At 54.4% G+C, this 12686-nt stretch overlaps 1 protein-coding gene across 1 annotated transcript; it reads right to left on the minus strand.

Annotated features, from left to right (window-relative positions):
• Nucleotides 1-4523: 4523 nt before the first annotated feature.
• LOC131519561 (keratin, type II cuticular Hb6) lies at nt 4524-11377 on the minus strand. Its single transcript, XM_058742695.1, has 9 exons — nt 10950-11377; nt 10000-10208; nt 9151-9211; nt 8302-8397; nt 7922-8086; nt 7512-7637; nt 7038-7258; nt 5402-5433; nt 4524-5270 (listed from the first exon to the last, which is right to left on the minus strand). Exons 1-9 carry the CDS (start codon nt 11316-11318, stop codon nt 5110-5112), a joined length of 1440 nt encoding a protein of 479 aa, XP_058598678.1. The 5' UTR covers nt 11319-11377; the 3' UTR covers nt 4524-5109.
• Nucleotides 11378-12686: the final 1309 nt, after the last annotated feature.

The raw sequence follows: 12686 nt of genomic DNA on the forward strand, positions 1-12686 counted from the left end.
CACCACTGCCACCTCTCCAACAACGACAGGTGCAGCCACAAAGAAGCCTGGGCCTTGGTACTAGGAGCAAAGGAGAAGCATAGTTGGAGGAACATTAGCCAGGGAAAGCTGGCTACCTCCTGAAGGAAGTAATATTGAAGCCGAGACCTAAAGAAAGAGCCGGAGTTCATTTATTCAATCAACAAATAACTACTACCAAGGACTGTTATACAAGCCAGGGTTCATGGAAGTGATGGAAATAATCACAGATGCCTGCCCTCCAGGAAGCTTACATCTTATGGCAAGAAAGTAAACATAAGTAAGGAGTTAACCAGGAGGAAGAGATGTGCTCCAGACAAGGGAAGAGCATGGAAAAATCCAGGAACTCTAATAAGTCCTAAGGCTGGTGGGGAGGAGGGGGACCGCTCTCCAGTGCCATCAGAAAGCTTAAGATGAGCCCTTCCTGTCTATACTTTTCCTCCACGGCCCACTCCTACCCCCACCCCCAACTCCACCCCAGAAAAGCTTTGCCCGCGATCATTCCTCATTCCTACTTCCTTCCAGACACTTTTCACATCATCTTGCAGAGGTAGATGGCATGGGCCAATTCCAGGCTTCACAGAGAGCCCTGTGCCTCCTCTTTGGAAAGTCCACATTGACTGCGAGGAACATGAGCTATCTGGATGTCAGGCCCCTGTGGGCTGACAAGCCTGAGGTGAGGCCAGCTGTGGTAGTGATCATACCCAGAGTCACAGTCCCTCGGCGTCTGCCTGGCCTTGCCCAGCAGCGGGAGTGAGTGCTCATTCAGTTATCACCCCAAAACATGGAGAAACTGAGGTTCCAGAAGCTGAAAAGCCTTGACCACGCACTCTTGGTGACTAAACCAGGACGGGAACCCCCAAAATTCCAGACTTTCCACACCCAGCCTTTTTCTTTTTTTTTTTAAATGTTTATTTTTTGAGAGAGAGGGTGTGTGTGTGTGATCAGGGGAGGGGCAGAGAGAGAGGGAGACACAGAATCTGAAGCCGTATCTGAGCTGTCAGCACAGAGCCCGACGCGGGGCTCGAACTCACATACTATGAGATCATGACCTGAGCCCAAGTTGGACGCTTAATCAACTGAGCCACCCAGGTGCCCTGCAATACCCAGGTTTTTTGACAACCCTACCCTGCCTCCTGCTGTTTACAGGCTCGAAGTGCTGTGCCATTATGATACCACAGTAACAGTAATAACAATAATGATGGCAGCTGTCAAGTATCAATTATGTGCCACACTGCACTCTAAACTTTTATTTGCGTGGTCTCACTGAATCCTCTTGTGGTGGCTGTCTTCAGAAATGGCCCCCAGCTATTCCTCCCCACTCTGTACGTGCTACTCACTCCCCATCAATCCTCATTGCCCCTCCCCTGGATCTGGGCGGGGCCTCTGACTGCTTTGACCGATAGAATGTGGTGGAAGTGGCACTCTTGGGTTTCTGCACCCAGACCTTACGAGGATTGGCAGCACGTGGAGAAGGACAGAGGCTCCTGGCCATCAGCCCCAGCTGAGCTCTCGGCCAGTGGCCAGCGCCACATATCAACCACATGAGTGAAGCCACTTGGACCTCCCCGAGCCCCCAGCCAATAATATGAAACAGAAGAATCATCCAGGGTTCATCCCAGGGACCATCAGAAATATTGTTGTTTTAAGCCACTAAGTTTGGGGATACTTTGTGAACAGCCATAGATAAGTGAAGAAGAAATCCGTACCTGGAAGGAGGGTGCTACCACGAGAAAACCTAAGACCTGTAACATTGTCAAACCAGGAGATAGAAACTTCACAGAAAGTCAAAAGCTTGTTTTTCAGAGAACTGTTTCTCCCTAATCAGCTACTGTGTCTTTTCTGTCCCCACTAACAAATACGCTAGCTGTCTCTGCAGAAGCCTAGACTCAAGGTCAACTCATATGGTTCCTGCCCATGAACAGGCAAAGCCCTGCATTCCTTACCAGAGACAATGAACCCATCTGGTTTATACCCGCTCTCGGAGCATGCCCACAGTCCCTGCTCCTTGTCCTGAAATAACCTCTTACATTAGGGGCTGAATTTTGCCTCCTTCTGATGCTAAGAGTCCACCCCCAAGTGAACATGGGATGTATGTTACATGCATGTTTGCTCAGGGCGCACGCTCGATCTGTTTTCATAAATAGTCATAAGTTTCCCTGCCTTTCCATTAATATATATATATATATATATATATATATATATAACCTCAACTCCTATGATTGTAAAAAACTTGTTCTCTCCCCCTTCACCGAGGTCAATTGGAGGCTTGCCGTCATCCTGTCTCTTCATTTGGCTGCCTCTTGAATAAACCTTGTCCTTTCTGCATACTCAACGTCTCAATGATCGGCTTTGCTGCATGTCGGACAAACAAACCTGGGTTCGGTCATGACTGGTTCTGGGACCAGGCATCAGGCATAGTCTGAATGTCCTCCAGGAGACCATTAGAGAAAGCTGGATGGACAATGAAGAAGTTATTACTAGATGCTGTAAAAGGTGACCCATATCATGTAGTGGTGACAAGTTTGGCAGTACTATTGCCTGTGGTGACAAGGAAGGTACAAAGGACATCTATGGAGTTGGGGATCTGGCCAGGGTTTCCAGGTAGAATGACCAAGGTGCCTAGCTGCCTACAATAAAACACAAGAGGACAGAGATGGACTGTGGAGGGAAATGTTTGGCTTTTTAACACAACTCAGAAGGACAGTCTTTCCAGTCAGCAAAAGGTTCTCAAAGTAAGAAATGGCTGCAGAACAAAGACCAAATTCAAAGCCCTGCCAGTAAACCATGCCCTCAAGCAAAAGCCAGATGAACATTGGCTGTTAGATCATTTGCTGAGATCTCAAAAAGATTTAATTCATGGCCCCTTAGACTCACTCTGTGGACCAAAAGTTTTCTAAGCATCTGAAAGGCGCCATCAGAGATATTCTGTCTACTAAGGAACAGGGCTTCCAAGAATCTTCGGTATTGTCCTAAAGCATTGTGACTCTCAGTCTAAGGTTGAGAGGAGCCTATCTCAAAGAGATTTATGGGGATAGCTTCTGTCCAGCAAATTCTGATACACCAAAAACAACATTTTTAAGGTTTTTTTAATGTTTATTTATTTTTGAGACAGAGCATGAGCAGAGGAGGGGCAGAGAGAGAGAGGGAGACACAGAATCCAAAGCCGGCTCCAGGCTCCGAGCTGTCAGCACAGAGCCCGATGTGGGGCTTGGACTCACAGACTGCAGGATCATGACCTGAGCAAAAGTCAGACGCTTAACCAACTGAGCCACCCAGGCACCCCAGAAACATTTTTAAAAGAACTACAGCCGTTCTCACGAAAAGAAATAGAGATAGTTCAAGATGAAAACAGGCCTCTGGTCCCCAACCTCCTATAGACAGGAAGCAGGCTAAGAAAACATGAGCCACTTGTCATGGAAAAGAAAGAGCGATCCAGAAAACGGAGCCAAGATCCCAAAGGATAGAGCCAAGAACAGAGGAGGACCACTTCCAGAGAGCAAAAGTGGCACTAATGACACTCTACAATGGAAGGAGGTAGCAGGGCCTGGCTGACCATACTTGGAATTGCTAAGAACCAGTGACTTCTCAGTGCCCCCAATTTTTCCTCCCTCTAAATGGGAGTGCCCACTGTGGCTATCCTACCCCCATCTCACCGTTGCAGGACAGGAGTGTGGTAGACATAAAAACTCTTAATTCACAGGTCTTCAGATAGAGATAAACCATAATGGGGGGGGGGGGGTGCTGCAACCAAGGAACCATGTCCCAAGAGCCTTGTGCATACCTGGATCTGATCCAAATAGTGAGATCCTGAACTTCAAGCTGATGTCATGACCTGATGAAACTTTGGGGGATCTTGGGAGGGAAAGAAAGGGAAGCTCGGACTGTGGAAGCAGTTTGACCTAAGTCACACATCTGGGAAATGGCAGAGGCAGGATGCTGAATTAGAAGCCTAGTCTGACTCCAACCCCAGTGCCCTTTCTCTCCCCCACACTGCTTGTCTCACACTCCTTCCTTCTGTTCTCATCTTCACACCTTTCCTCATGCTCTTTCCTCTCCGGGAATGCCCCTGGGGTGGGGGGTGGGGGGCAAAATCACCCTGGTGGAGAACTCCTACGGCATACGTGGCCATTTCTAGAGACATGTTGGGTTGTCACAATGGATGGGGGTGGGGGAGTGCACCCGGCATCTAGCGGGTAGAAACCAGTGATGCTGCTAAGCACCTTGCAATGTTCAAGACAGCCCTCCAACAAAGAGCTCTCCAGCCCCAAATGTCAATATTGTTGAAGCTGAGAAATCATGGTCTAGAGAAATCCATGACCACATGTGATTCCCTGCATCGCTGGGTCTTCTTCTGTGTCTCCAAGGCTTACGTCGCTCAAGATCAGAGGGGAGTACCCAGTGCCAGTAGTAACTAAGTGGCTGGAGGGGTCCTGAGGAAATCTCTGGCAGGGATCTCCTATCACAGGACAGCCCTGGCACTTTGAAAACTCTGAGGCACTGGGTTTGATACGCTACAGTTAGTTTATTGGAAACACAGAGTGAAACGAAGACAAAGGGGCTGGCAGTTACGTCGCTGGGTTTTCAGAAGCTTCTGCAGGCAGCCCTGCAAGGAGATGCTCTTCCCTCCCACGGCCATGGGCCTCACAGAGTTACAGGAAAACCACCGTCAGTGTTCTCCACCTCCCTTCCACAGGATCCAGCGCACTGGCAGATTCCCAGGAAGTGGAGACAGGGAGAGACTAGGGCCTGCCCTGTCCCCGCAAGCTTAGGTGAGGGAGTCGGGCAGGACGAATGAATCCAGCAAACAACACAGAAGGCAGAAGAAAGGATGAATCCTCAAGATGATAAATCCACTACTAGGAAAGGCTACGGAAAGAAGCCAAGGTGCCGCCCCAGGTGCACAGGGCTCAGGGCGCCCGGGGGGTGGCGCGCAGAAGGAGCACCCAGGGAGGACGTGCCGAGGGTGCACATCTGGCGACTGGTTGTTGGGGGCGGGCAGCTGGCCGTCGTGGGGCAGCGGCGGGGCGATCGGGGTCGGGCCGGGCGGAGGGGGACGTGGCTGCGCGCTGGAAGGGGCGCTGCGGCCTCTTAGCACTTCTTACAGCCCACACTGCAAGCCCCGCACGAGTTGGTGCCCACCACCACGTTACCGCTGCAGGGGGCGCTGCAGACGCGGCTGGTGACAGCAGGGGCAGCACCTGAGGCGCAGAGATCGCCACAGACGACGCCACCGCGGGAGCTGCTGACACCTGCATGGGAGGGGGAGGAGAACGCATCAGGCATGGCCACGGCCAGGCTGCTTGGGGGTCGCGAACACGTCCCTCCCAGAAGGCTTGGGGCCCCCCTGACGGGAGCAGGCGGGAAGGGAAGAGCTACTTACAGACATTCACAGCGCCGACGCCCTCGCACAGCCTGTTGGGAAAGGAAAAGAGAGAGGTCGGTGCCATGGGCCAGAGGCGACAGCGAGGTCCGTGCCCTCCTTCTGGGCACTTGTTTTGGGGAAGGGGCTATAAACGCGCCAATCGGGAAGCCCAGCCACCTCGAGGGCTCTGGAGACAGAATGCCCAGTGCGCCTGGCTGGCTAGCAACCTCAGATTTGCCCTGCCCTCCAATCCACCTGCCTCCTGATCGGGAGTATCTACTCCTAGATCCCCTGTGAGGGTGGAATCCAGGGACCCGCGTAAGGGCTCCGTGCCTGCCACGTGGTGAGCAGTTCAGACCTGTCGGCTGCTATGATTGCTGTTGGTTCCGATTGACTTGTAAACGCATTCGAGGAAGTGCAGATTTAAGTTCCTAAATCTGGTCTGACTGCGGTCACTAGAACGTGGGCCTCAAGAGGGCAGAACATTTTGTCTTGTCTTTTCCCCACTGAAGAATCGACAGTGCCTAACAGTGTTTGGCCAATAAACAACTGTGGCATGAATGAATGGGATTTTAGGGCCCATTTAGAACAGGCTGTCTCCATGAGTTCTTTCATTTGACGGGTGGAGAAAGCAAGGCCCAGGGACAGGAAATAACCGGTGATAGAGGCAAGGCTGTAATTCTGGCCACCTAACTCCACTCAACCCTCATTCCCTTCCCACACAACGCGACTCCTTAAAGAAAGGGAACGGGAGTCCCTCTGGTTGCACCATGGCAAAGGGTTGACAAAGTCAGCTTCAGGTGTGGGGAGAATTTGCAGTCTACCACCTACTCACTCCATGCCCAGGGTTCATAGAGGACCCACACCAAAGCTTCTGAGTTCCCCGCTTCCACGAGCCCTATGTGGTGGAGGGCTGGACTTCTCAGTTTCCAAAGCTAACACCAGGCCTTCCAACCTCAATCCTGAGATACTCTTTGCTGTGGAATTGTCCACTAATGAAACTTCCCTGACCAACCAAGGGGCAACATTCCAGGAGTGTTGTATACATAGGAGATGGTCAGCTGCCCTCCAGCCCTGCCACCTCCAACACTAGCAAAAAGCAAAAATGCCCAGAGCAGGACACCGCTGCCTCAAGGGACAGGCCCCTGCTATCTGTCCACCTTCCGCCCCACCTACTGCAATGGACGACCACTTAGGGCGGCCCACTGTGCTTACGATACATAACTGTGAGTTGATAAAATCCCCCATTGAGTCAGTCATTACAGGATAAATATGAACTCCTGAATGGGGCCAAGGCCAGCCTTGAGACAAAAGCTAAATGCTGGATTATGTGCAACCAAGGCCAGGAGGAGAAAGACACGTTCAAGAGAGGGTGGCTGAAAGCCCAGACTAGGATTCTCGGGAAAACAATTTACTAGGGCCTGACTCCTGGCTCTGAAAGGCAGATTTGCAAAAATACCAATCTCATATGAGCTCATAAGTGGGCATGACTGACTCAAAGGAGGCTAGAAACAAACTGAAAGGACTTTCTCAAATTACCTGTAAGGATGCAGGATGGGGAGATTTGGAAATGGGAGTCCAGTGATGCCAGAGGGCACATGGCACGTTGGGAACCCAGGCAGGGCTGGGAGAGAAAATAGGCTATTGTACCCACCTCTGCTCCTCGCCCTCCAGCAGCCGCCTGTAGGTGGCGATCTCGATGTCCAGGCCCAGCTTGGAGTTCATCACCTCCTGGTACTCCTTGACCAGGCAGGCCATGTCCTGCTTGGCCTTCTGCAGGGCGGCCTCCAGCTCGGCCAGCTTGCAGCGGGCGTCGCTCAGGGCTGCCTCGCCCTGCTGCTCAGCCTGGGTCACCGCGGTCTCCAGCTTGGTGTTCTGGGGCCCAGGAGAGAACAGAGTGGGTTATGGTCCTGGGTGTCTCGGTCCATTTCCCTCATGTGTCCAGTCTCTCCCCTCCCCCAGCTGGGGACACCCCAAGAACAGGCCTCTCCCCTTCATTAACGGAGTCCCCCTGAGGGACCACAACCAGGGACATGAGCCATGCAAATGGGCTGGATCATGAATGGTGAGAGCCAGTCGGAGCACACACTGCCTGTGTGGCCCTGGGGAGGCCCCAGGCGACCCGTACCTGACACTTGGCATTCTCGACCTCGGCGGTCAGCCTCTGGATCATGCGGTTCAGCTCGTTGATCTCCTCCTTGGTGCGGCGCAGGGTCTCCCCGTGCCGGATCACCGTGGCCTTCATCTCCTCGCACTGGGGGGGGGGGGGGGGGGGAGCGGGGGAAACAGAGGTGCTCCTGAGCGCAGGATGCAGTTTCCCTCCCATTCAGACACCACAGATGGTCGGGAGGTTGTACAGTGCTCAGCCTGTGCAACTATACATGGCAGCCCTGCCCAGCGATTATAACTTGAGAGCTGTGTGCCATTCTGTTACTATCCCACGGGATCAGAAACTCCAGACAAAAGAGGCCTTCTTAATAAATACTTGGCTTCCCTCGTGCTGCCATGTCTAAGAGACAGGTGTCCTGTGCCCCTCACCTTGCTGCGGTACCAGGACTCGGCCTCAGCCCGGCTGCGGCTGGCGATGTCGTCGTACTGAGCCTTGATCTCGGCCACAATGCAGTCCATGTTCAGGTCCCGGCTGTTGTCCATCTTGACGATGACCGAGGTGTCTGAGATGTGGGCATGGAGAACGCGGATCTCCTGCAGATTGTGGGGAACCTGTTTACACCCCAGCCTCACCCACCACAGTGTGGACCCAGTCATCTCAGCCCTTACCTGGTCTCTACCCCAGCTCCCACTACAGCCTCATGGACTGCAGCCGCCACCCAACCCAAATCCCTGGCCAATCAGTCCCAGGACCCAGCCCCCTTTTCTAGGCTGGCTGCTTCTTTTCGACCTGGACCATGGCCCCTCACCTCCTCATACAGGCGCCGCAGGAAGTCGATCTCCTCGATCAGGGCCTCCGCGTTGGCCTCCAGATCTGACTTGCGGAGGTAGGCACAGTCCACATCCTGGAAAAATGGGGCGTCTGTGAGCTCAAAGGACCCCGGTGCTCATTACCCCAAACTCTCCCCTCTCTTCTCTCCCATTCATGGAGGCCAAGGGAAAGGACTCCTACTGTTCTATTCCCATGCCGTCGCCATACTTTCTGACCTGCCTGGGGTGGGCTTTGCAACCTCCTGCCCTTATGAGAACAAACGCTTTTGTGCCTGAGATGGGCCGCCAGCCTTTCTCTCCTCTTATGGTCCCAGCTCTGCTTCTTACCCTCCCTATCCCAACAAGCCTGCCAGACTGACTCCTTGCTCGCCACCTCGACCCCTCCCTGTCCCCTGGCAGTCCTCCAAGACCACCTGGTCACTCCGGGTTCAGCTCCATCCTCCCCAATACCTGGGGACCGGGCCCTTCCTGTTGGTCAGACTTCCCCCAGTGCTAGACAGGACGCTGTCCCTCAACAGAGAGACTGGAGCTGCCCTGCCTCCATGGAGTCCCCGCCAGAGACCACAACTTCTAAAGCACAGTGGGACATCCGCCGGTCAGCCCAGCCATCCCTCGCTCCAGGGCAGGGTGTAATGCACAGTCCAAGGTTCTTGCCCTTCATCGGCGACCTGAATGAGCCTTCCATGACCTGACCCCTGGGATTTCCCAGCCCAATTGGGCCAGGTCGTGTGCCCCACGTGGAGGTTGAGACCCTCTGGGTCTCCCCAGGAAGAGTCTGTCATTCCGAGATCCCTGGTGTCTGTGCTTCCGGATCCCACATCACTCACCTTCTTCAGAGCCACAAATTCATTCTCAGCTGTTGCTCTCAGAGAGACTTCCTCCTCATACCTGAGGCAGAAGAGGGCAGAGAGGGAGGTCAGGGAAGGGCAGGTCTCACCAGAAGCCGTCTCCCTTTCACATCAGTGGAGGGGGCAGTATTAGTGAGCTCCCAACAGCTGGAACACAGCAAATCTGCTGGCTCCGTTCTGTCTGGTTGGATCTGGAACGGGTCTAGGATCCTGTCTCGACTTTAAATTGAGGGGTCCAGAGAGCTAAGGTGTGGGACCTCCCAGCCCCATTCCCACAGCTGCTGTGAGGTCACCTTAGGAGGCACATAAGGACTCAACCCCAGCCCCATGCTAAGAGAGGACAGTGTCACCTCTGGGGCACGGCAGCCCCAGCCTCCCCTCATCTGGCTGCCCAACCTGGCTCAGGTGTGGGGGCCTATGACACCCGTCCCCCATCGGCACTCAGCACCCCAGGCAGTGGCACCCGGGGCCCCAGGGCCTGTCAGTCCCGAACCACCAGACGCTCAGGTGCTACAGGTGGGAAAACTGAGAGGTCAGTCAGCAGGAGGCAGCCAGGGAGCCTGCAGAAACCTCCTCCCCACGGGGCCTGGGGGACAGCCTCTGAGAAGGGAAGGCTGAGTAGGGGACAGAGAGGTCTCCTGGGGGCATCCCGGCCCCACCCTGAGGCAGGCATCCGGGCAAGAGTGGCGCAGCTGAGATGACCCTGCCGCGCAAGTCCCCGGCCTGCATGGCCCCTCGTCCTTCTGGAAAATTCTTCTCAAGTCTAACCCAACGGGCTCTAAGCCAAGTCCATCTCCTGTGCCCAGCGTCACTCCGGGCCGCACTCACTTCTTCTTGTAGCCCTCCAGCACCTCCTGCACGTGGTTGAGCTCCGAGGCCAGCCTCCCGCTGTCGGCCTCCACGCACTCGGCCTCCCGCCTCAGCGTCTCGATGTAGCCCTCGAACAGGGGCTCCAGGTTGCTCTCGCAGCACTTGCGGTTCTGGTAGAACTGCCACTTGGTCTCCAGAAGCTTGTTCTGCTGCTCCAGGAAGCGCACCTGCATTCAGGGTGTGGGGAGGGGTCAGACGGCTCTTGGTGTCCCGAAGCCAATTTGGGGTGGGGCTGGGGTGATTGCTTTAGGGGCAAACTCCCGACCCCGGAGCTCAGCAGAGCTTGGCAGAGATGGGCAGTGGGAGACAAGGTGACTCCTGGATTTCCCTCCTGTGATCTCTGTCTGGATTTTCTCACTCAGGGATGGGAGCAAGGGGCTGGGCAAGGTCAGCGTCTGCTCTCAGGTAAAGGGAGTTCTCCAGACCTGGTGAGTCCAGGTGGCATGTGTATTCTGGAGGCAGGTAGAGGTCTCCGGTTGGCCTCTGGCTCCCCCTGTCTCAGTGCCCAGCCTGAGTGCTGAGCATGGGTGGGCTACAGGAAGGGTGGGATCAAGGACAGCCACCCACTGGCTCACCCTGCGGGCCTCTTCCTATTTCTTGTGTCCATTTTGGTGTCTGTGTGTGTGCATGTTCTGCCCTCTTCCTCTGACAGGCCAGTTCCAAGCCTGTCCTTGTGTCTCCGTGGGGACCTGCCTGTCTGGACAGAGGTTGCGTATAATGGCAACACTATCAAATCAGGAGCCTCCGCTCTGTATCCTGACGTCCTTGGTCCTCATGTGGCCTGGGTGTGTGTCCATTTCGTCCATGAGAGCGGGAGCTCACCTGGACCTCCTGTCTCCTGCCCCTGACTGTCTTCAGCCTAGCCCAGGAATCGAGGGCTCAGGAAGGGTGTGATCACGGACACCCACCTTGTCGATGAAGGCAGCGAACCTGCTGTTGAGACACTTGATCTGCTCCTTCTCCTCGTGCTTCACGCACTGCGCATTGGGGTCGATCTCCAGGTTGAGGGGCGTGAGGAGGCTCTCGTTGACGGACACGCTGGTGATGCAGGGCGGGCTGGGGCCGCACACGCCGCCGGAGCGGTAGCCGAAGGTGCGGCCGCAGGAGCCGGCGCGGAAGCCGCCGCAGACGCTGTGGCTTCCGAAGCCGCCGGTGAGGCCGCGGTAGCAGGAGACGCCGCGGTAGGGGGCGGCGGTGATGCAGCAGCGGCCGGGCCGGGGCCCGCAGGCCGACATGCAGCTGAAGGCGCGGCCAGCACAGTAAGATCCACAAGTCATGGTGCTTCTTGGGGCAAAGGAGGCTCTGAGGAGGGAGACGTACTAATGGAGGGTACGGTGACTGAAGTGTTCAGGTCTTGGACATCTTTGGGCCCTTTATATATGTGGGGAGCCTAGTGCGTCCACGAGTTAGGAGCAATTAGATGTCTTTATTGGCTTGGGTTGTTTAGCTGCTTTGGCTCCTCCCTTATGTGCTTAATTGAGGGCCAGATGCGGCCAGATGTTTATGGCCTTTTACCCAAAACTGCACAATGTTTATCTTCAAAAGGCCAACTCACCTCTCTCACACCCTCCCCGTACACTACTTTTACGCATTCGGCGGAACTCTTGGATTGGATGATGGGAAGCAATGACTCAGATTAGAATGGAGGGAGGAGAAAGGCGGGGCTACAGTTCCTGTACCGCCCCATTTCACGAAGCCGCCACCTCTGTCCGTGGTGCTGATTGGGCCAGCCTTGGGACACTGGGAGAATGTGAGATCTACAGAAGATGATGTGAAATTTGGGGTGCGCTTGGTGGTCTCCCTCACACCGATAGCCCATATCTGCCTGGCCAAAGGCCCAATACCCCCATGCCAGCACCCAAAGCCCTCACCTACACCTATCAACATATTCTGTCTCTATGACTCTCTCTGTCCCTCTCTCTCTCTCTCTCTCACACACACACACACACAACGCACTCACATACTGGTGTTGTCACCCATAATCTCTCTCTCTCTCTCGCACACACACACACATACACATGGACACACACTCATTTGTTCATGTGTACACTCGCCCATCTCAGTTTGCACACAGACCAGTCCCGAGGCCAAAACATGAGACCGTTCTGTCCAGCCTATGCTAAAGAGGAGGCATTCCCTTCCTCAAAATCTTCCTTGGGGCCTAAGGGGACACACAGTGGCTCGCTGGCTTCAGGAATGCCCAACTATTTCCAGCAAGGCTCCAAGAAAAGATAAGTATGTCTGGTTTTCATCTCAAACTTCCATTTTCCTCTAGGGCCCAGAAAGCATGGGGTAGACACTACTGTCGTGAGCTGTATAGCATTTTGCTCAGAATATAATAGAATCAATCTAGACAGAGCCATCAGTAGGGCATCCAGCCCCCTGCCTCCACCTCCCCCCTCCCAGATCTGTGCTGCTTCCTATGCTATACCAACCCTGTAACCCCCTTCCCTTTATAGCAGTTTGTCAGTAATCTTGGCAGATGTCAAAACAGATCCATGTTGGCATGTGCCACCTGTAGTGTGGATAGTGTGGGCCTTGAACCCAACAGGGCTGGATGGACATCAAGGCTCTTCCATGAACAGCTCTGTGTGATTTGGGGGCAAGGCACTTCATTCCTCTGGGAAACATATTAAGTCTTTCCT

Source organism: Neofelis nebulosa, chromosome 8 (genome assembly GCF_028018385.1).
Source record: "Neofelis nebulosa isolate mNeoNeb1 chromosome 8, mNeoNeb1.pri, whole genome shotgun sequence".
Lineage (NCBI taxonomy): Eukaryota > Metazoa > Chordata > Mammalia > Carnivora > Felidae > Neofelis > Neofelis nebulosa.